Source organism: Callorhinus ursinus, unplaced genomic scaffold (assembly GCF_003265705.2).
Source record: "Callorhinus ursinus isolate GAN/ISIS: 27379988/994484 unplaced genomic scaffold, GSC_fseal_2.0 scaffold14, whole genome shotgun sequence".
Taxonomy (NCBI): Eukaryota; Metazoa; Chordata; class Mammalia; order Carnivora; family Otariidae; genus Callorhinus; species Callorhinus ursinus.
The window spans coordinates 34,322,902-34,347,915 of NW_027397076.1; the positions used below are offsets into that span (position 1 = coordinate 34,322,902).

The 25,014-nt window shown below is 36.2% G+C and overlaps 1 protein-coding gene across 2 annotated transcripts in view; it reads left to right on the forward strand.

The window, feature by feature from the left end:
* PTPRR (protein tyrosine phosphatase receptor type R) overlaps positions 1–25,014 on the forward strand; it is a 240,815-nt gene that overhangs the window by 184,119 nt on the left and 31,682 nt on the right. For both annotated transcript variants that reach the window (XM_025882873.2, XM_073900670.1), the window contains 4 exons: positions 11,092–11,278; positions 13,952–14,036; positions 22,376–22,455; positions 22,894–23,031. In XM_025882873.2, coding sequence (XP_025738658.2) covers positions 11,092–11,278; positions 13,952–14,036; positions 22,376–22,455; positions 22,894–23,031 — 490 coding nt within the window. The remainder of the gene's footprint in view (positions 1–11,091; positions 11,279–13,951; positions 14,037–22,375; positions 22,456–22,893; positions 23,032–25,014) is intronic.

Sequence of the window (25,014 nt, forward strand, 5' to 3'; positions counted from 1 at the left end):
ATGGAATGAAATTAAATATTAATATAGAAGGAAATTTGGGAAATCCACAAATAAGTGGAAATTAACTGCATAGTGTTAAATAACCAATGTGTCAAAGAAGGTAACACCAAAGGATATTAGAATATATTCTGAGATGAGTGAAAATGAAAATACAACATTCCAAATTATCTGGATGCAGTGAAAGCAGTGTTTATCCTTGTCAAAAGTTTAGCTTTCAACTGGCTCCACAAAGATCCAAATCATGCTGGCTACCTTTTGTAGCATGGTTGAGATTCTAATCACAGAATACCTTCAGTAATGTGTACAGCTGCATAATATTGCAAATTTAAAGAAAAAATGCTTGATCAACATATTTCTAAAGCTCTTATTCTATTCCCATCATGACGACACAGTTCCATGCATGCAAGGACTCCCAAAGTGGGCATTTACTCTAATATAAATATGCAGACAATGCCTGATAATCTGTGCAGGGGCAAGAAGAAGAAGTTTATCAACCTATCTGATTTTTTAAAGGGAAAAATTGTATAGGCGCCAGCTGCTTATACTACCTGGAGCCCTCCAAGTAGTCAAGTTTTCTCTTTTCAACGATTAATTCCTGAGATGTATTATCAACATGCACTCTAACTGCAACCAGGGGTGAAATTACTGCCTTGCCACAGTTTAACTGCAAATTATCAGAATTATCAGTGTCAGTTATGTTGCTTTATAGCTATATGTTGTATTGTGCTATTGAGGTATAAAATTGCCCCTTCATTGCTTGCAGCTACACTTGTGAGCCTAACATAATGTGTAGAGTTGCCAAATCACTATCTGGTATACCTGAAACTAATGTAACATTGTGTGTCAACTATACTTCAATGGTATATAATATATTATATTTAATGACATTATATATAATATATATTATATAAAAATTATAACATAAAATTTATTACATATGTATTAAATACATTTAATGCTAAAAAAAGAAAAATTAATGCCAAGTCAATTGCATATGTATTGTAAAAAAAAAGTTTTTAACTGAAAAAGAAGTCAACTTAAAAAGAGTTAGATTTCCCTAAGAATTTCAGAATTCAGTTTTTGAAAATGGGACTGCAACCAGATGAAAAACAAACAAAAAACTGAAGAAGCTGAGTTGTATTTTTTCTTTCTTTTAATTTATTTTTATTATTTTTATAAATTTATTTTTATTATGTTGAATTGTATATTTTTTGATGATTTTACAGTTTAGCTGAACTTGATGGATCATTATAATCATGAGTGTCATTTCTGGTCCTGAAAGTACATGAATATACTTAATTTATTTCGTTCAGTACTAAAAGAGTTCTTTGGTAATTGCTTAAAAAGAGAGCTATTCATTGCATTGTGTTACTTAGGAAATTGTGTGTGTGTGTGTATGTATACATCAGCTAGAAGTCAAAGAAAGATTTCTCATTTCAGAAAGAATGGTTTTTTTCATTGAGACTTATTAATGTTCATTCAGCATCATCTTTTTCTTAAGTAATTATATAAACTTGGAAAACTAAACTTAGGAACTAAAATTAGAGCTACCATCATTTTGTTTTTTTGTTAAAAAGGAAACAGCCTCCTCACCATGAGTGACAGTCAAAACAATACTAAATGCCAAAAAGAAGTAAAAATTAATCATACTTGGTTACAAAGCAAAGCACTGCTTTCTTTTTTTCCTTTTTTTACTAACAAAAGCATCATAGCTCTTTAGGACGTTAATGCTAGATTTCATTGATACTTAAATAAGACTCAAACTAAGTATCAACTGTAGTACTTACTGTACCTGGATAAGCATGGCATCTCCATTCTACATTTCCAACTTCTATCTAACGTGATCCCCCACTTTTCCTATCTTCAGAAGGATTGGAAAAGCCATCACAGCACAGTAATTACACATAGTATTACCTTATCTAATTACTCAAAATCACTCATACACACAGACAACAAAAGTGTTACTCTCCATGTGTTCAGGACTGGATCCAGAGGGAGGATCACAGTCTTTGCCCTCAAGGAGTTCACACTTTAGGGTAAGTCATTTCTAGTGAATATATTGGAAACATACTGGAAAAATTGCTAAGAGGTTTCAGAGGAGAAAAATCCCTAGAGTTTGATTATCAGATTTTAAATGCTCAGATATCATTTGGGTGAAATCTGGAAGAAAACATACCGGACTAAGAGACTTTGGAGTTATGAAAGCTTGCTAGGGAGCTACTGCAAAGGTCTGACTATAGATGAAGAGGGTCTGAGCTAATTCCATGTCAGTGAGCCCCAAGAGTCAGCCTTCCTGCCTCTTCCATGTTGCATGTGTTTAGTGACTTCTCCAAACTCAGAGATTTTGAGTTAGTGTTTGGAACTCTTCAGTCTAAAAATGATCGTGGAAATGCACAAGCGTTTAGATACAAGGCTATTTATTTGCAGTCTTGTCTATAATTGTGAAAAGTTGAAAACAAGTTGATGTCCAAAAATAAGGTATTGGATAAACAAACTACAGTACATCCATAAAATGGAATACTATACAGTGTTTAAAAATAGTTTTTAAATAAATTTGAAGACATGAAAAGATATTCACGATATATTTAGTTTAAAAGCAGGTCATAAAGGAATATGTAGAGTAAAAATCTAGATGTTGTCATACATACATATAAGGAGTTGAAGAACATACCCATAAAATGTTATTAGCAGTCATTCTAAGTGTTGGTATTATGGGATATTTTTCTTTGTTTTTGTTATCTATAGTTTTAGGTTTTCTACAGTGAATATGCATTATTTTTGAATCTAAAAGAAGTTATTAACTTTAAGGACATGAGGTAAGAATTTTAAGGGCTCGAGGTATGAAAAATGGTCTCAACTTAAGAGGACCACTGATTTTGTATATGTAACATTGTCACTGACTTTTCATCACTAACCAACTTTTCCAACATAGCCTTCTTCAAATATTTAGCAGTGTTTATGCCACATAGCTCCCACACAGCTATTTATGCATAGAGTGAGGTAAGAATTACCATGTGATCGTTATTAACTACTATAATCATTCACATATGTATATTATATGCCAGATACTGGCTGGAAATGTTCACATATCTTTGCTTCTTTAACTTTTATAAGGTGAATCAACCCTGTGAGTTTTATTATCATCTGCATTTACAGATTAAGTTGTCTGAGGCCCTGAGCTTAAGTAAAGCACAGAGCACTGGTTTAAACTCACATTCCAAGGTCAGTGCTCCAAGAAAGATATAACAAGTTCAATTTATGTTTATTTTTTTAATGATTGTTTTGACTTTTTTTTTTTAAGATTTATGTATTTATTTTAGAGGGGAGGAGGGGCAGGGCGAGTGAGTCTTAAGCAGACTCCGTGCTGAGTGTGGAGCCCAACCCGGGGCTTGATCTCACATCCCTGAGATCACAATCTGAACCGAAACCCAGAGTCGGTCGCTTAACCAACTGTGCCATCCAGGCGCCCCATTGACTTTTATTTTTTTAAACAATAAAAGAAGGATGTTGTAAATTTTGCCTTGTCCTAGACATGCATAAAAGATCAGATATCATTGTATGAATTCAAAAATTTTTTATCTAATCACTCAAAAGGGAGAACAGCATCTACCTAGTGAAGTAGATAGATGCTTTCAAGTAGGGAAATCAATCATTCCCACACCAAAAAAATGTTCTCTACGTTGTGAGATTTTCTTTTTGCTTCAGACTGAAATTCATTTGTCATCTTCCTGGGCCTGTGCTTGGTCTCTTTTATCCTTGGTACATTTCTCCCCTACAGGATTTCCTTTGGGAAATTTTACGACGGATGGTCACAATATCTATTCATTTATTTCAGCTTTTGGAAATTAGTAACACTGCATTTATGTTACATTTAACTTTCCAGGAGCTTTGAATTTAAGCCACAATTTAAAACTCCTAGCACTCCCTAACCTTTTTTTTTTTTTTTTTACCCTTTCATCTGTCAAGTGATCCAGGAAGGGAGTTTGTACTATATATAGTTTATTTGAAGGTAAAGAGGTGGAGAGAAACAGCAAACCGTTCATTAAATACCATTACCTCTGGAACTTAAAAGTGGTAGAATCCGGAGTTTCAAAGAACTGTGGGGGCCAGTCAATCCACACCTAGTAAAGGGACTTCAACTCTTTATCTCACTACTGTTTCCTCCTTTGTCATTTCAAATGAGTACAAACTTCTTTTTTTTCTTTCTTTTTATTTAAAAGTACCCTAGAAAACTGAAAATGCAGACAAATGGAGCAAAATTAAATAAGAAAAATCAAGTTGGAGATCTAGGGGCTTAAGCTCACCTTTGGGATCAAGCCAAGACTGTCAGATTTGTGACCATTATAAAGGGAACACGCCAGGAGGGAGGAAAGGCAGGACTGAATGTCTTAGACTCACAACGGTTCAGATCCAGAAAGGACTTCAATATTAATTGTCTCACTTCTCACATGTAGGGTTTAGATGTGTAGATGTCTTTATGGCTATAAAGACAGCTCTGAATGAATCACCTATATTTTTTATAGAACAAAGACCACAAGAGACTTAAAGTTGGGAAAGCTCTCAAAGATCAAATCTGTTTGCTTTCATTCTGGACTAAATTCTTCTTAACAATCTTTTGGGGCATATTTTTCCGTTCTCATTTCAAATACTTCAAGATAAGCAGCTACCACCACTCCCCACTGAAACTTAATTTCTTAATCCCGTAATTTCAGAAGTACATCTTCCTGGACTACGGGGAAAATGATCATTTGTTTCCTTTTATTCTCTGACTCCCATTTCCACTCCTTATCTGGTACTAAGTGAGGTGCCAGGCTTGAAGTCTCACCGTTCCCCGTGGGCGAGGCACTGCAAAGGGAACAGTGTATCTGAGAATTAGACATGGCCTCATGGCCCCAGGGCTGGAGACTATAACCCTTCTGCCTAAACCCAGCTTCTAAAACTCAGCATACAGCCCCAACTACCGGGAAAATAAATGCTTAATTTTGAGTTATTCTAACAGTCAATTGTAGTGTTCTTATATTTGTAGCTGTATTTTCTTCCCACTTCTTGGTCATTAAGAGCAGTGGTGCAGAATGGAACAATTTCAGCAGAGCACTGTTTATTAAGCTCGTGCTGAAATGGATGTGTGGCCCTGGGCCATAATATTTATACATGTTTTCCTTTTTACTTAATTGTAATTAGCATGCTGTTTATTGCATTCCTTTTACCTTTCCTTAAGAATTTGCTTTTTCCTTCAATTGTTTGCATTGGTATCTTTTGAATTTCCTCCCGCTTATTTATTTTTTTGGCATAAATAATAATTGGTGCTACCGCAGGAGCTCGATAAAGCTTTTTATTATGTTCCCTTTTGTCCAACAGCAATCATGAGGCATACAAAAGTCTAAACAGTTTGTCCAGAGTTACATAACAAAGGAGAAGCAAAGTCTCAATAAGAGTTTGTGTTCTTAGTTTTTTCCACATTCTGTTTTTATTAAAGGTCCAGGTCTCCTATTATTTCTGTTGATTTTTTCCCTCTAAATCCTTCAGATTTCCCCCCATATCTTAATTTGTATTTTCTCTTAACTTCTGCTGTTTGTTTTGTTTTTTAAATGTCTTTCTGATTCTATCCTTACTTCTTACCACTTTGGTTTATGGATACTGGGAAACAAATTCCTATCTCTTAGTTCAGTAAAGTGGTATTTTCTCCTCCAGATCATTAGTCAGTAATAGCTGGTTAAAAACCTAATATTCTATAATGATAAAACACCTCTTTTCTCCAAATTGTTCAGTAAATTGTGTTAGACACCTTGATAACCTACTTGGGAGAAAGAAATCTAGTAGATTCTCACCTTTACCATACCCCAAAATAAATTAGAAATAGATTAAAAGATTAACTTTTAGTGAAAATTAAACTTCCAGAAGAATTTATATGTATTAAAGCAATGCAAGAAACCACACACACACACACACACACACACGCACACACACACACACAAGATTGATATGTTTGAATGTAAATATAACTAAAAAAATCCTTGGTGTTTCAAGGCAACAATAAACCATATATATGCAACACATGTATCTCAGAAATAATTTCTTATATATCATAGTCATCAACAATAAATACATTAATGCTCCAATGTAAACATTAGGAAAGAGCATGAACAGACACTTCTCAAATGTAAGGACTGATAAATGAACGGTAATCATGTCAAAATGTATTTATCCCCATCTCTAACCAAAGAAATAAAATTTAAAACAAGTCACTGCCATTATTGCCATTAACACAGCAAAGTTTAAAAGTCAATTTAAAAACTAGTGAAGTTTATGTGACTGAGAGATTTTAATTTCCTTTTTAAACTTCTAACTTCCAAAAATCTTCTACAATGAGCATGTGTTACTTTTATAATGAAAAAAATTAGCCCTTTAAAACATATAGATGTATGTTTAATGTCTTCTACAAGCACAGGACATGACTAAGAAGTGGATAGATTTTTAAAGTTAATTCTGATCTGATTTTCTAATTCCACTGTATTTCAATTAACTTAAATATTGTTTGTTCCTTGAAGATAAGAATTAACAAAAGCAGAGCTTTTTCCAAGTTAATGACATCCTATGGTAATATTTCACAGCCTGGGTAGAAGAGCACTACCTTGACAAGGGCTGTTCTGTGGAAGAACGCTCTCTGCAAGGTCAACAGCTTATACTTGATTAATTCCATAATTGAACTTTGAGACATTGTCTGAGGTGTTGAGGTGAAGTGTTCTGGAATTGTTTAGCTTTTGGGGGAAATGGATTTGCCATATAAAGGGAAATTTTAAGATAAATAGGTTATCAAGAAGGATGTATTTTTCTGTAGTGACAAATATGTAGAGAAGGATGTATTTTTCTGTAGTGACAAATATGTAGATTCTGTCCGTTCCTTTCAAAACGTTAAAGTTAACTTCCATGTAAACAATTATTGTGTTTTTGCGAAGATCTCTTAAAATAGATCCCTTTAGAGAGGCAGAAGGTGAGAGTCATGTCGGACTTTATTCCATTGTTACCCAAAATAGAAGTCAGACAATACTTCTTAGAAGCAGTGTACTTAACACTATCGGGTTCATCCTTGGAATAAGCCTCTGAAGTAGGTATCCTTAATTACTCACTTCACAAAAGAAGAAGAAATTGAGCTGCAGCAAGGCTAAGTAGGCTGACCAAAGGTCCACCACAAGGAAGTGGGAGAGGCAGGATGTGAGGCCAGACAAACCTGACTGTAAGGCTAGAATTCACACTCTGAGTAGTACACTGTCCCTACATTAGACTTCAGTTGTCTTGACCTCCCCGCTGACAGCTGGCCCCCACCTCCACATAAGGCACTGGCTAGTCTAACGTAATCTGCCCACCATACCCTTGCTTTTGGGTAGCAAATCAGAAAGTGCTTGGGTCTCCTGCTCTAACTTGGATTGAATCTTTTTTCCCCATTCGTGTTCCTAAGTGAGTTATTTCTTCACCCACAAAGTGGGGGAAAGTAACAACCTCAGAGAGCAGTTATAGAGATGGGAAGAGCATATGTGAGAGTGCTTAGAACAGTGCTTGGCAAATCATAGATGTTTCATAAATATTACCTTCCTTTCTTCCTTCCCTTGCCAGACAAAAGTCATTCTTCCTTGCAAAGTCAGTTTGCATGAAAATGCTTCCATGGCTCTCACTGTATCACAGAATCTTCAGAATTTTTGCTCACTCGTTCAAATGGAACCGATTGGAGGAGGAATCTCAGAGGCTTCTCATCCCCCAGGTTTGGGCGGGGGATGCTCTGGAAAGCCCTATTAGAAGTTTCTATAAGCTGACATTCAAAATTCTCTTTTCTGGATTTGGGCAGGCTTTTCATAGTCTTATGTCTGTGACTCTTACTTCTCTCTCATTTCTCCTACCTAACTCCACCCCCCAATTCCAAAATGCACTTTTCTATAACTGAACTCTAGCTCAAACTGCTTATATGCCATTTCTCAAAGATGCCTTATCATTTCCTGCTTCCACATCTTTTTTTTCTCCTGTCGGCCTCTCTCCCTGAAATAACCCTTTACCGAAAATTTATCTATTGAACTTTTACCTCCAATGCTTAACTCAAATGCTCCCTCCTCATACATCTCTGACCACTCCGGATGGAAGAGACCTCCCTTTCTACTAAACCACCATAGCACTGAGCGTTACTCAATAGACAGACTGCAGATGCTTTATAGTCTTTGGGGGCCAAAGATTGATTAGATGGAAAATGGTTTAAAATGGCATCTGATTAGCAATCCATAAAATGTCCCTCCCCCCCTCCTAAAAAAAAAAAAAAAAAAAAAAAAAAAAAAATCTATGAAGCCAGCAAAAGCCACACTCTCACAAATACACGAAAAACTAAGAAACAATGTATTATCAGAATTAGGAAGGAATTTCTGACAATTTAAAGGCCAGAGGAACTGGATTGAGAAACTTGTAAAAACTGCTTTCCCACTAAAAATAGATTAAAATTCTTGCTCTGAGAATAGAACCGCTCTTCAGCCTCCTCAACTGTTTACCTCCTACTCAAAAACCACAGGAGCCCTGTCAATTACTAACAACAGCCCCCCCCACACACACACAAGCATGCGTGCACACACACACACAATATGGTGGGGGACAAACATTCTTCTATCAACTAAGTGATTTTTTATGGGGTATCCAGTATGCTATCCCCTAATCCCTAACAGTGATTCAAAAGAGTTAAACATAATAAAAAAACTAGAAAAGATTTTTCAAGAACATGCAAAAAAATATAACAGGTATGTCAATATTAATTTTTTTTTAAGTCGGAGGCGGGAGGTGGCAGGAGGGTGAATCGAAGGTACAAATTTCCATTTAAGACAAAAAATACGTAATAAATTATGTAATGTACATGATGTCCTATACAACATGATGACTGTAGCTAACACGGCTATATGGTATATTTGAAAGCTGTTAAGAGAGTGGATCCTACATTTTCATCACAAGGAAAAAACTTTTTTTGTTTGTTTCTATAGGAGATGATAAATGTTAGCTAAATTTATTGTGGTAATCATTTCACAATATACGTATGTCAATTAATAATGCCATCTACCTTAAGCTTATATGGTGCCGTATATAAATTCTGTCTCAATAAAACTGGAAAGAAAAGTCAGATGTGAGGCAGAACATAGAATTAATAGGAAAGTAAATATTTAATGTTGATAAAATTTACAGTAAAGATGTAATTATTAATCTTTTCAAATAAAACAATGGCTGAACTATATAAAGTAAAAATTATCAGGGATATAAAGAAAAATAACAAAACAAGTGCTGTGGAAGATCACATACATCTCAGGCTTTGAGAAATCCAGTAGGAAAAAATAGATTGGAATAATATCTTTAATAATATATAATAACATAATAAGGTGTTATATATACACATATGTGCATAGATAAATTTATAAGGATTTTACTCATTTATTTGACAGAGAGAGACACAGCGAGAGAGGGAACACAGCAGGGGGAGTGGGAGAGGGAGAAGCAGGCTTCCCGCGGAGGAGGGAGCCCGATGCAGGGCTCGATCCCAGGACCCTGGGACCATGACCTGAGCCGAAGGCAGACGCTTAACGACTGAGCCACCCACATGCCCCAAATTTATAGAGAGATAGGTATAAATAGGTAATCAGTTTAGTTGCCCCCAAAAGTATCTATGAAATATTTAGAAAAATTTATCATAGTATTTGTCTCAAAGAAAGAATTGAGAAATTCCAAACATTAGAAGTCCAACCATTAGTTGGATGATTTGCATGTACTATAACTAGAAATTAATAAGGAAGATAAATTCATAAACAAATAAACATCAAGCCAAAGCAGGAATTAAAACTACAATTACAAACTATTCAGAAATTAACAAAAATGACATTATATATCGAGTCATAAGAGGAAGGAACTTACTTTTATTTAATGGGTTTTTGTTGTATGTTCTAATAATTTTCCACTGTTGAAAATTAAGCTCTAGCCACGTGAATATTTCCTGATGTAGTGCTCTATGGAAAATGTGTAAAGCACCCTTCAAATGAAATATGCTGGGTCTAGTGTTTGCTCTTACTGTCTTTGTTCACATTTGTTTTGACCTATTTTTCCCTATTCTCCATTTCCTTGGAACACCAACCACTTGGCACCATGTTTGATCACCTCATACATACCTAAGGCCCTTTAAATTTAATAGTTTCTGTGAACAAAATCTCTGACTTTGAGCCTCAGTCTTGCACAGGCTGTCTTATATTTACTTCTTGGTTCCACACAGCTAATGTTACTGGTTAAGAGGCCCTCACACCTTCTATCCAAGACACAAAGGGCCTGTACAAGTTGGAAGAGCTCCACCTCATCTCCCAACTAGAAGAGGAAAATTACAGAGGGAAGATAAATTATAACTCAGAATAAGAGTCTGTGACCTCAGTATCCTTATGAGTTTATCACAGAATTAAATAAATACACACACACACACACACACATATATGCATACATACATACATAAATGGAGGATACGGATGCTATTTTTTAAGGATTCACTCAGAAGTTATAAACAATATATACATTTTAAAACTTTTAAATTTTATTTCAATGGCAGTAATGTGAACCAAAATATTTTTTTTCCTCTGAGCTTCCTATGTCCAGTAAGATCATGTGTACAGTATATTGATGTCAGAAATATTAGGTGGCTATATGATTTATATACTGAGCTCTCAGACATACAAACAATAAAGTTGGTTTGTGTTATACATGATTTCTCAATTCAAATGTGATATTTGCTTTTCCTGAATTTTTCACTTAATATTACTAGCCATCCTATTATTTTTATATCAAGTATACCCATTAACAAATTATAGTGTATTTTCTCAATTCAGACTTATTTCCAACAACAAAACTGCCAGTTTCCTATAAAGAAACTATGGATAGTTGCTATAGTCAACTATGGTACCATAAGAGAAAAAGACATTTGGTCCTTATTTCTGGAAATGTTCTCACTGAATAGTGAGTATGTATGTACGGAAGACAAATCTGTGTTATCAAAATAACTCGTGTGTCTCCTAAACATATTAACCTTCTTCCCCAATGTAGACGAGGGTCCAACGTATCTCTTACATTGGACATGAGCACCTTGGGGAATGTCGAACCCTTTGTGGCTATCCCAACCCCACGGGAGAAGGTGGCAATGGAGTATCTGCAGTCAGCCAGCCGAATACTCACAAGATCACAGCTGAGGGACATCGTGGCAAGTTCACATTTACTCCAAAGTGAATTCATGGTGAGCCTGCTGTTTATTGTTCACTCTTCAGTAGGTATTTTGATAAACTAGACCCTACTAAAATGGCACTGTTCTCTACTCAAGCAGCTTACAGGAAACAAATGGTTACAGTTTAAAAGGTTAAGTACAAGGTTTTAGATCCACCCCACATCACATCAACTACTGATAAGTGTTCAAACTAGAATATGATGACCAAACTGAGACAGAGTACATAGGAGCTGGTCAGGCAAAGAAGTGGCAAGAAGGAACTGGGCAGTGAAGAGGCATTCCAGAAAGCAGGAACAGCCTTGCTGTCATGGGGGAATTAAATTGTTCAGTTTGACTGGAGCACTGAAACCAAGGTGGGAAGGGGCAAAGGTTGAGCCTCTGGAGGTATAAAAGAAACCTGAATCTTAATACATATTAAAAGTTTGGACTTTATCTTGAATTATAAAAAGATCACCCTATCTGCAGTGGAGGAATCATTAGAAAGGGGTATGTTGGTGGCTCTAGAGATAATCCTGTGGAACTGTCATGACGGTCTGAACTAAGATAGTAGTAAAAATGGGGAAAACCTATAGGAATCTGCGAGAAGGGGGGCTGAATTGGGTGAGGCAGCCAAGAAAAAGGAAGGAGTCAGGGATGGTACCCCAGTTTGTGACATGAGCAACAGGACGCATATAGTGTCCTTTAATGAAATAAGGAACACAGGGGAAAACCAGATGCGGGCTAAAGATGATTGGGAATTTTAGCCAAAAGTCAGGGAGCCCATCGGTGTTGCTGGTGGTAAGTTGATTTGGAAAAACACATGTCTACCAGAGAGCTTTAGACCTTCTTAGGTCTAATTATTGTCCAAAGGGAATATCCATTTTATAGATCACTTTACATCTTAAATACATCTTAAGCCAAGTCTGTTGATTTTAATAAACTGATCATTCCAGGGTCTGTTCAGATATTTGCAACCACTCTAATGATGAAATATCTCGTAATGGGCTAGATTTACCATTAGTCCCATCAACTATTATTAAGCATCCAAAGTAAACCATGAACATGCAGTTTTTAACATTAGACATTGTAGTGTGTCATCTTTTCACATATGAAGAAAACCTAGTAACATGAAAGAACCAGTGAATGATCATGCAGCTAGCCCAAAGTACACCTAATATTCTTTTCTAGAACTACAGATAGCTTTTTTGAGATAAGCCCTTAAAGGAAAGAAGAGGCCAACAAGGAGTATCAAAGAGAATGACAATGCTGGAAGATGGTCATTGTCAGCGTGTGTCAGAAAGCCGGAAGAAGCAGGGGAGGAATAAACATGTCGTGGCTTTGCCAAAACAGATTGACCTGTTTGAAATTACCAAACATAAATATATGCTTTCTACTGAACATTCAACAGTTTTGCTTATTTTGGTAACTTGGAACTGAGAAGTTATACTATTTAGTTGGAGCAGAGAGTAGGGATGAATATTATAAATATCTAAAATAATGCAAGTTTAGGAAAGGATATTTAAAAACTAAGCTACTCCTCTCTGTAGACCACATCTCAAATTCATGATCTCAAATTTCCACACTGACTGAAAACTAGGACAATTTGAATTAATTTATAGATAATTTCTTTCATTCCAATGACTATTAGGCTATTGAGTTATATTTTCCACTGGAGAAAGTTCAAGTAACGAAAATAGTATTTCATGTGATCTAAAGATAAAAGTTCCTTTATTTCACATTAACATTTATCTAAGCAATCTTTTGCAGAATTTTAACTGGGAGATCATACTATTTTGTATAATCAAATCCTTACATATTTGTTTCGACCCTTTTGAAAACTTTGGCTTATTGCTTTTTTTGTCCCAGTCATCTACAGATGCTCAGCTTTTAATCTAATTCATTTCCACCAAGCCATTTCTGCTCTAATTGTTCCCTCTGCAATCATTTGAGGCCCATGACATATATTCCGAGTAAAAATATTTATATTCTTGTTAAGTGGGAGAAAACAGTGTCCGGATGCCCTTCACTAAAAATATTGCATTTACAATGACAAATGGAACAGTACAATGAATCACTGACTTCTACCTCTGAAACCAATAATACATTGTATGTTAATTAATTGAATTTAAATTTAAAAAATAAAAAAAGTAAAAAAACAAAACAAAATAAAAACCAAAGGGAACAGTACAATTATAAACCATTCCTTAATACAAAAAAACATTATATTGCCATCCCTTGAATCAACAAAAACGCTCTTTGTATTTACCATTTGGGGAGGGAGGTTCTAATAATCCTAAAAAAGTCATACAATGTTAAAAGAGAATCCATCATAGTGAAATTTTTGGTAACTTATATAAAGATTTTTAAAAAATTTGAATACATTGTCAATTTTCAGCTGTCTATATATATTTCTAGCAATTATGTCAGAACAGAATTTTAAAAATCTAATCAAAGTTTTATATGTTTCTTTAATAACCATATGTAAAATAATACTTTCTAACACAGAAAGCTATTTCTTAGAGTCAGCTTGCCAGGGTGCAGCTAATATGTTTATGAAAGGAAGGGTGTTGGTCAACCAGAGGTGGTAGTTTGTTGTTTTATAAATGACTTTGAAGTTCAGGAGGGCCCTGGATCAGATGGCCCCCTGTGAAGATTTTCTTTGTGGCAGCTTTAGATACACTAATTTGATATCATTTATTTTTGCAGGAAATACCAATGAACTTCGTGGATCCCAAAGAAATTGACATTCCACGTCATGGAACTAAAAATCGCTATAAGACCATTTTGCCAAGTAAGTTTCTTGGATTGAGTAGTTTGCATTATAAAGCACAAGCCTTCTGCATTCACCCTTACCTCATCATTTCCCATCCTCACAACTTCTCCATACACACCAAATTTGGAGTTATGAATGCACATCAAGACTACTAACCATGAAGGTATTTTGAGGTTCATAACTTTACCTTGTATTACTCTTCTTATAATGGTCAGCTCAGAATTCCAGCAGACACATGGTTCTTAAATTTTATTGTGCCACACATATGGTCAACTGATTTCATCAAACAATTAAATGGGCAAAGATAGTCTTTTCAACAAAAGGTGCTGAGACAACTGAATATTAACATACAAAAAAATGAAGTTAAATGCATGGGGGTGCCTGGGTGGCTCAGCTGGTTAAGAGTCTGCCTTCGGCTAAGGTCATGATCCCAAGATCCTGGGATCAGCCCCATGTCGGGCTCTCTGTTCATCAGAAGAGTCTGCTTCTCCCTCTCCCTCTGCCCCTCCCCACTCCTTGTGCACTCTCTCTTGCTCACTCTCTCTCTCCCAAATAAATAAAATCTTTAAAAAAAATAAAGTTGGACCTTACCACACACCATATACAAAAATCAACTCAAAATGGATCAGACCCAAGGTAAGAGCTAAAACTATAAAACTCTTAGTATAAAACAGAAGTAAATCTTCATGACCTTGAATTAGTCAATAAGTTCTTAAATATGACACCAAAATATAAGCAACAACAACAAAAAATAGATAAATTGAATTTTACTAAATGAAAAGTTTTTGTTCTTCAAAGGATACTATCAAGAAGATAGAAAGAGGACTCACAAAATGGGAAAAAAACATTTGTAAATTATACATCTAATAAGGGACATCTATCTAGAATGTATAAAGAACTCTTACCACTTAGTTATAAAAAGACAGCCCAATTTAAAAATGGGCAGAGGACTTGAATAGACATTTTTCCATAAATGATATACAAATGGTCAATAAGCATTTGAAAAGATGTTCAACATCATTAGCCATAAGGGAAATCAAAACCACAATGAGATACCACTTCACATCCACATGATTATAATAAAAATGGTAGACCATATAGAAAGTGCCAGCAGGGATGGGAAGAAACTGGAACCCTCACACATGGCTGGTAGAGACGTAAAATGGTGCAGCTACTTAGGAAACACTCTGGTAGTTCCTCAAAAGGCAAATCCTAGATTTACTCTATGACTCAGACATTCTACTCCTAGGCATATAACCAAGAGAAATGAAAACATTTCATTGTCAATCACTAGACAAATAGATAGTTGGGGTTTTGGCAAAATCCATAAACATTCCAAAACAATAGCTCTGGAAAGATGGAGCCACAAAGACTTTTAAAAAGTATTGATATTAGAAAGCTATACACAAATGTTTATAACAGCATTATTTATAAAAGCCCCAAAGGTGGAAACAACCAAAATATCCATCAACTGATGAATAAAGAAATAAAATGTAGAATATCCACACAATGGAGTATTACTGAGCAATAAAGAGGAATGCCTGCTACAAAATGAATGAACCTTGAAACATTATGCTAAGTGAAAGAAGCCATCACAAAAGACCTCATACTATATAATTCCATTTATGTGAAGTGGCCAGATTGACAGACCTGTAAAGACAGAAACTGTCTCAAGGGTTGCCTAGTGCTGGGAGGCATGAGAAATAGCCACTAAACAACTAAAGGCTGTGGAGTTTATTTTGGGAATAAGGAAAATGTTACAAAATTGATTGTGGTGACAGTTGCACAACTCTGTGAATAAAGAAAAAGAACTCCATGATGGCACACTTTAAATGTGTGAATTGTTTGGTATGTGAGTTACATCTTAATAAAGCTGTCACCAAAAAATTTCATTGTGCATAATAATCATCTGAGTCCTTATAAAAATCCAGTCCTAATGGATGAAAGAAAAAAAAAATCTAGAGTCCTGGGTCCCACCCAGGGATTCTGTTTAAGTAAGTCTGCTGTTGGGCCCAAGAATCCATATTTTTTTTTTATGTTATGTTATGTTAATCACCATACATTACATCATTAGTTTTTGATGTAGTGTTCCATGATTCATTGTTCGCGTATAACACCCAGTGCTCCATGCAGTACATGCTCTCTTTAATACCCATCACCAGGCTAACCCATCCCCCCACCCCCCTCCCCTCTAGAACCCTCAGTTTGTTTCTCAGAGTCCATAGTCTCTCATGGTTCGTCTCCCCATATTTCTAAGCAAACACCCAGGTGATTCTGATACAGATAATACCAGGATCACACTTTGAGAAACACTGTTTAGACAATGTTAAAACTAAATTTAACTTGGATGCCTGGGTGGCTCAGTTGGTTAAGCATCTGCCTTTGGCTCAGATCATGATCTTGGGGTCCTGGATCAAGCCCTGCATTGGGATCCTTGCTCAGCAGGGAGCCTGCTTCTCCCTCTCCCTCTGCTGCTCCCCCAGCTTGTGCTCTCTCTCAAATAAATAAATAAATACATACATACATACATACATACATACATACATACATAAAATCTTTGAGGAAAAAACTAAATTTAACTCAATGAAATGTATCGATGTCAAACCATGAGCCAGATGCCAGGAACCACTAAGATATAAGGAAGAGCCTATAAGATCAAGGAGGTCATGGACTAGAGGGGAGAGTCATGTAAATGAGTAATTATGTTCATTGTACTAAAAGCCAGAACTGAGATCTGGCCCAAGTAGTGTAGGAGTATAGAGAGGACTGAGTTATTCTGCTTAGAGTGGCAAAAATGCTTTGGGGAGGATGTAACATTGTCAGTCCCTAGACAACAGATAGTTGGGGTTTTGGTAAAATCCATAAACATCTCAAAACAATAGCTCTGGAAAGATGGAGCCACAAAACTTTTTAAAAGTATGGATATTGAAATAACAGAGTCTGTATAATTAAACCCATTAATTCACTCATAAAACATCAAATTCTCCATATTTATGGTAATATCAAGAATTACTGTTAATGGTGTCTTTGGGCTTCCCCCTCTGGCGGAGTTGGAAACACTCCACTATAATATATTTCTAATGGGTCTATACAGTATTGTCCCTGTTGAAAGATATTTTATGACTAGAGCTGGCTAAAGGGGATGGAAGTGCTGTGTGTTACAAGTATGCTTCTCTGTGTCTCTGTATTTCTCTCTCTCAAGATTTTTCATCTGAAATACCAAATATAAGTAATTAGGACAAATACATTCATTGCAATTTTACTTAACCATCTAATGTCAGGATTCGGAAATTATTAGGATTATTTAAAGTTCAACCTTCTCATGGGTGCCTGGGTGGCTCAGTCAGTTAAGCATCTGACTGTTGGTTTCAGCTCAGGTCATGATCTCATGGATCATGAGGTTGAGCCCTACAGGGCCCCATGTTGGGCTTCTGGCTCAGCGGGAAGTCTGCTTGAAGATGCGTGCCCTCTGCCCCTCCCCACACTCACACACTCTTTCTCCTTTTCTCTCTTTCTCTAAAATAAATAAATAAATCTTTAAAAAAAAAATAAAAAAAACTTCAGCCTTCTCTATTTCCTGCCCAGATGATATCAGACATAGTCTTCCATAGTCCTGTGTCAGCTTTTCCATTCCCAGAACTGGGTGGATCACTTGAACCAGGGCACCTGTGCTGACAACTGATGTTGCAAATAATGGATTTTCTGTTGAAAATGTCTGTAGCCTGAATGCACCACCCACCCCCTGTTGCACAAAATATAATTTAGTAAGTATAGTTTGGGGACGCCACACTACTGGTTGAAATCATCAGAGAAGACTGGAATTTATATGGAAAGCTATTCCTTATGGATTATTTTAGACTATAATATGGGATAAATTTGAAATATTACATAAAAGAATTAAAAGTGATTAAGATTTTAAATATTATGGGTTTTTTTAAAGATTTTATTGATTAATTTGAGAGAGAGCACGAGAGAGAGTACCAGTGGGGGGTGAGGAGCAGAGGGAGAGAGAGAGAAACAAACTCCCCACTGAGCAGGGAGCCCAGTGTCGGCTCTATCCCAGGACCCTGGGTTCATGACCTGAGCTGAAGGCAGATGCTTAACCAACAGAACCACTCAGGCCCCCCAAGTATTATGTTTTTTTTTAATTGTTTTAACCTGTAATAAACTCAAGTTTAAAAGCTTCCAGCATGGGGGCGCCTGGGTGGCTCAGTGGGTTAAGCGTCTGCCTTCGGCTCAGGTCATGATCCCAGGGTCCTGGGATGGAGGCCCATATCAGGCTCCCTGCTCAGTGGGGAGTCTGTTTCTCCCACTACCTCTGCCGCTCCCCCTCTTGTGTTGTCTCTGTCTCACTCTTTCTCTCTCAAATAAATAAATAAAATCTTAAAAAAAAAAAAAGGTTCCAGCTTGTACATAGTAGTGAGGCCATATAATTTGGAGGATGTTTTGCAGCAGAAATATGGATGACCAAGAACAAATTAAATCATGGCTGTTTCTCTAAGGATGATGTCAGCCTGGCTCAGAACACTCTATGTGGTAGATTAAAGTGCAAAGGGTAAATTTATATCACATTATTTTGCAACATAAACAAATATTAATGATGAAAATATGTCTATGTCCTAAATCACAAAAGCAATGGGAAAAAAATTGATCACACATCAATATGAAGTTATTTGCACAACAATGAAGTATAGTAACAAATTTCATATATATTTATTCCATGCAATTTATGTATACAAATATAAAACATCATATGAATCATGGAACACTACATCAAAAACTAATGATGTAATGTATGGTGATTAACATAACATAATAAAACAAAATTAAAAAAATATAGATGAAATTAAAGAACTCTATTAATTAAACTCTAATTACTTTGGCCATCATTTCATATTTAAAAATTTAAAGTCTGGTAATATTTCTTACTTATGTTTCTTGTTCTATTAAGTGCCCAGAACAGAGTAGATATGCAAGTAAGTGAGCCATTCGTTAAGGCAACAAGTTGTGTGGCTCAAACAAAACATTGGAGTTAGACTTGCCTCCCTACCCTGGCAGGAGCATTCATAGTTTATGGCAGACAACTTAATCTTTCTGTGCCATCCTTTCTTCATCTCTAAAGATAGTGATAATAATATTACTATGTAGGGCCGTGGAGAGAATTAAGTAATCATATGTGAAAAGGGAAGTTCCCACTAATAGTGAGCCCCCACCTAATGTTAGTTTCTCCTTTCCTTCCACCTAATTGAGGGTGCATTGATCATTAACCCCAGAACCAATTCCAGAAAATAATAACACTAACTAGGGAAAGAAAACTTTATGGTTTCAAAAGCAGACTATTTAAGAGCGCTGTTTTCTCTTATAATTTTCACATGGATCTTAAAAAGTGAGTTTCCATATAATCGCCATCTGGCATTGCCATGATCAGCACTGTCCGTCAAAACCCAGTACCGTTATGGAAATGCTCTTTATCTCCAATGTGATGGCCATTAGCTACAGATAGCAATGAAGCAATTGAAGTGTTGCCAGTGCACCCAAGGAACTGATTTTTAAGTTTTATTTTATTTTAATTAACTTAATGTTAGCTACGTGTGGCTAGGGGCACCATATTGGATAATTCAGGCCTGGAGTGTTCTCTCCCTCCTGCAGCAAACTGAGGGTGACTCCCAGTCACCTTGAAGGAGGACCCAAGTCCTTGCCCTTCCTCCCATTTCCCACTTACCTTGAATTCGTCTAGAAAAACTATGCTATTCCTCTCATCCCTGTCTTTGCCCAGGGATACACTAGCAGTATAAACTCTTCTTTCATCTAATATCTTCTCCTCTTGACTCCAAACCTCAAATGCATTTCTGCCCAGAGAAGAAATCTTCAGCACAGAATAACCTTTGGCAAAATCTGATAGGATGCCAGTCAGAATATCAGGATCCAGGGGCACCTGGGTGGTGCAGTCGGTTAAGTGTCTGACTCTTGGTTTTGGCTCAGGTTGTGATCTCATGGTGGTTAGATCGAGCCCAGCGCCAGGCTCCACGCTTATTGTGGAGTCTACTTGAGTTTCTCTCTTCCTCTCCCTCTGCCCCTCCCCTTCGCACTCTCTCTCTCTCTCTCAAATAAAGAAATCTTTAAAAAAAAAAAACTAAAGAATATCAGGATCCAGGTACCATTTTGTCTGTTAAATAGAAGACTTAAATTGCCAGAGGTATTTTAAAGAGGCTAGACGGGGAAATTTCATGTGTTCTGTACACTAAATCTATATGTGTTCAATAATTTGTTGAGAGGAAAAAAGAAACAGGAAGGAGAGCAGAAGGAAGAGAAGGAATAAGAGAGGAAGAAGGGAGGGAGGGGAAAGGGAGATGAAAGAGGAGGAAAGCAAGAGGAGAGAAGGAAGGAAATAAAAGGGGAAGAGCAGAGGCGAGGGAAGAAAAATTGCTCAGTGTTAGAATTGTTATTACCACTTCCTAGATGTGTCATAAGTGGCATGCTAAATATTTAACATCTAGTCCAGAAATACCTGTCCTGAAAAAAGGTTATCGTAGTGAATTTGACCAATATATAGATTTAAAATACACATATCGACTTGAAATGCAAAAAATGAATACAATTATAACAGTAGTGATGAAAATAATGATGACGATGACAATGATGATAAAGTTTTGGATTTTCTTTAATCCTCAGCTTTTTTAGGTTAGGATGCCAGTTTTCCTTTTTTTTATTTAGTCAATCTAACAGTAAAAAGGCTAAAAGGCTTTGGTTAGGATGCCAGTTTTCCCTTACTCAGTCCTATGGTTCATTCTTGCTTAAAAAGTTTTTGGAAACCTCTAACTACTTGGAAATCTTATAAATTGCCAGTTTCCAAACTAAGTTAACTTGACGAGAAACCTGCTTCTAAGCAGTTTATAGGGCTGAGTTCCCAATAAATCATATACATGGTAGGCATTATAAAAACTGAAGGGAGTGGGCCTCTTTTCAAGTCTCACTGATGTAGAGCCCTATGGAAGCTTCTAATAGTCAGTGGATACTGAAAAGGAATGAAAGTTTTCCTGTCCCCTTTGCTAAGAAAGAAAAGGAATCTAGAAAGTCAAAAACAGTGTTTCAACTCTAATAGAAATGAATTCTGGTATTAAGCACTCTATGAGCCACATGCCAGGTAGAAATTGCAAAGGATACAAAAGTTAGTTTCAAAAAAAAAGAGTTAATTAAATACAATTCTTGCCTTTAAGGGGTTCAGTACAATTCATTGAGGGCAGGCCAAAATGTAAGCACTTAAAATATAAGATGGTAAATATTAAGATAAAACATGAAAAAAATACCACAATAGGCTTATTTGGTTTAGGTCAACAAAAAGAGTCATTGGTGGCATCAGCAAAAGTAGTCTCTGCATAAAACTAAGGTTAGAATAAATTGGGGTGTACACAAGGAGGATTGAATTCTAGAGGAAGAGGTAAGAACAGTGGGTATGATCAGCTCTCACAAGTTTACCTGTCTAGAGAAGAACAGTAATAAAACAATTACTAGAGAGGAATGCATAGAACTGACTTTTTAAAAAATGGAAAGGACCATCTAAATCAATGCAATAGACATTTATTGAGTGTCTACTATATATATATTTATATATATATATATATAAATATAAGCACTGTCCTAGACACTAAGTCTTAGATATAATGAAAAATCTCCGTCTTTACCTTTTAGAGGCTCAGAGTGTGTCAGACTAAAGAAATCATAAATGGATGATTTGATCTTAATTCATTTATGTAAACATTGGTCAAAATAGCTACCATATTTTCCATAACACCATGGTTTGCAAAGAGCCTTTCAACTTCTGGATGGAAAATGATTTGAACAATTAAGACAATGTTGCTAGCACTATAACAATCTACCTAATATCAGATTTTCCTGCTCTAGGTGGACAAACTGCCACACATGGTAACCAAAGACAGCTTCTTTAGGGACGGGGATTTGGGCCAGACCAAGTGTTTGTTATTGGGCAGAAGAGAAGAGCGAAGTAAGTAAGAAAATCTGGTACAAATTCCAAATCCAAAGAACAGGAAAAGGAGCATAAAAAAGAAATGAGGTCAAGAATCAGAAACCCACAAAAAATAGCATGATGAATAAACTCATCATCTCAAGCTTATGGGCAAGGTTTGTGTTAAGCGACAGGGGCCAAGATGGGCCTAATTGTCCCTCAATAAACACAGGTGTATCAAGAGACAGACACACAGACGCATCAGCAAACATTGACACAAGCCAGATGGTCAGTATATAAATTAACAAGTGTGCTATGTACAGTTACTGGTGTTCTGAGGAACTTTAAAAAGGGTAAATTTGTCTAATGCATTCCTTCTTATTTTCTTCATTAGATCCCCTCAGCAGAGTGTGCCTAAGACCAAAAAATGTAACTGATTCTTTGAGCACCTACATTAATGCTAATTATATTAGGGTAAGTAAGTAAATATAAATTTCTTTCTGATGAGCATGTAAACTTACTATTTGGAATTGTTAGGCTTCTTTTTTTTTTCCCCCTCAGAGTGAATTAATTTTGATTTAACTTGGTTACTAGCAAGCTTATTCGTTCGTTTGTCATAATCGACATTGGTAGCAGGTCCTTTACCTTAAGTCTTCCTTTCCTGTGAGTCTCTGGCTGCAGCGCTCTGGGTGCTAGGGGTGCTCTGGTGAGAACGGGGCATTATGCCACTCACTACTGTGCGCTGTGCTTGACTTGCTGGGAGAACATCCGGATGAATGGTGCTCCAGTGAAGCTGTGAAAGCTGGTGTTGCGTTTGGACTAGTAGAGCCATTTTGTTCTGAACTGGTTCTAAACTTTCAGTGGGAGGCATGAATTTCAAATCCAGTATTTTTGTCTCTTTACTCAAACCAGGGCTACAGTGGCAAAGAGAAAGCATTCATTGCCACACAGGGCCCCATGATCAACACCGTGAATGATTTCTGGCAGATGGTTTGGCAGGAAGACAGTCCCGTGATTGTCATGATTACAAAACTCAAAGAAAAAAATGAGGTATGACCTTTACCCAAGTAGTGAATGTTATAAATTTTCTGTTGCTATAGAAGAGATATTGTATAAGGAAAATTGCCATGTACTTCGGAACAGATTTAAGATGGAAACTTTAAGACATTTAAAGACAAGTTCACTTCATGCTTCCAAGAATGGTCGTTGGTGTCATTGTATGAACGGCAGCTTTCTATCAGAATAATCAGTGTACTTGACGTACGTGTATCTCACATATCTCCATAAGGAAATGAGGGGCTATGAATTATCACTCTGATTTATAAGCAGGGAAATAAAAAAAAATTACTCATTCATATCCCAAGTAATTTTTGAACACTTACGATGTGACAGATACTACTTTAGTTGTTGGTAATATACTAGTAAAAAAACATACAGAGATGCCTGACATTGGTAGATTTTAACTTTCTAATGGGGAAGACAGATTAAAAAACAATAAACATAATAAATGCATAAAACTGTAGCAACTAGAAAGGATAAATGGTATGGGGGAACAAGGTGGGTAGGATAAGGAGATTGGGTATGCTGAGCGGTCGGAGGGATGGTGGGGGGAGAGTAAGCTCTTGTATGATATGGGGAGGAGGGATGAAGCCCCACTGAGCAAGGGAGATTTGAAGGAAGCTACAAAAGTCAAGCAACTTTTTCCATATCTTCGTAACAGGAAATCCAAGAGAGAGACAAGGTTAGATTCTATTTCCATACCAGCAGTCTTTCCTAAGGGTCTAGCTTCCAGAACACTCATTCAGTACTTTACATCATAAAAACAGAATTATGTAATTCCCAAGGGGTTCTATGTACTGCTTACATTTTAGGGCATCTCACTGGAATAATTTACTGTATTTTAGTCAGCATTTGTGTTTGCTTTCTTGTCAAAGTTACTGTATCAGAGCTTCACGATGACAATAAGAATTGAAGAAAACCGAGCTTTCCCTTATACCTTTTTGGTGAGTTATAACCCTTCAGTATAGTATAATCTTGTGCTAATCAAGAAACTCCAGGCTCACAAGCAGCAATTCATAAGTTTTGTAAAGCTTGTTGCCTTCTTTCATTTTTTGCTACAGTAGATAAAGGATTTTTTTCTGAAATCTATCCTAGAAAAAAAGTGTATTTTGGGTCAATAGATGAAGCTATATACTTAATTAACTACATAGCTTACTGAATAAATATATTTCTATGAATCTTATATGAAAGCCTGAGGAGGCATAATAAAAATCGCCCCTAATATTCTCAGCTCTTTCACCCATATCAGTATATCAACACACTGGGCCACTGATAATTCCTGCAGTTTAATATCCATGACATTTTGTTTAATATCCATGACACTTTGCCTTTATTTTACCTACTCAGAACAGACTCTTCAGGTTTAGAAGGTGTATTCTCTGTGTATATGCATTCCTGCATACAAAGAGGCTAGATCATCTGAAAAACCTCCCATTACAAAACTAGTCATGCTAGATAAAATTTAAAACAACATAAAATATAAAACATAAATTAACAACATTTCCTAGATCTGAGTGGACTGCATTACTCATTATTAAAATTAAAAATTCCTTTTTGTTCAGAGCTTCCATTATGTAAATATAATACTATAGAGGAAACTTTGATGTTTTACAGATAAAATAGTAAAATAAAAATAGCATGCCTAACAGAGCTTGGGGGGAAAAAAGTCCTAGCAGTTAAAAACTGAATAAAAGGCATAAAGCCAGAGAATTATGGGTTACTTGTGCTTTAATGACAATACAAGAACTGGAGACAAAGCCTTGAGCTTGCAGGAGCCAAGAGCTGGAATGGAGACCTTCCATAGAGTGAGCTCCTGCAAGGGCTGTGCCTTCAGTAAAAAGGTGAGCCACAAAAATAAACCTGCCGACCAAAAGAGGACTATAACAGGAAATTAATCCATCTAAATCTGGTCTTCTCGTGAGATAGATAAAAAGGTTCTCTGTAGTATTCACCATTCGAAAACCAGGAAATGCC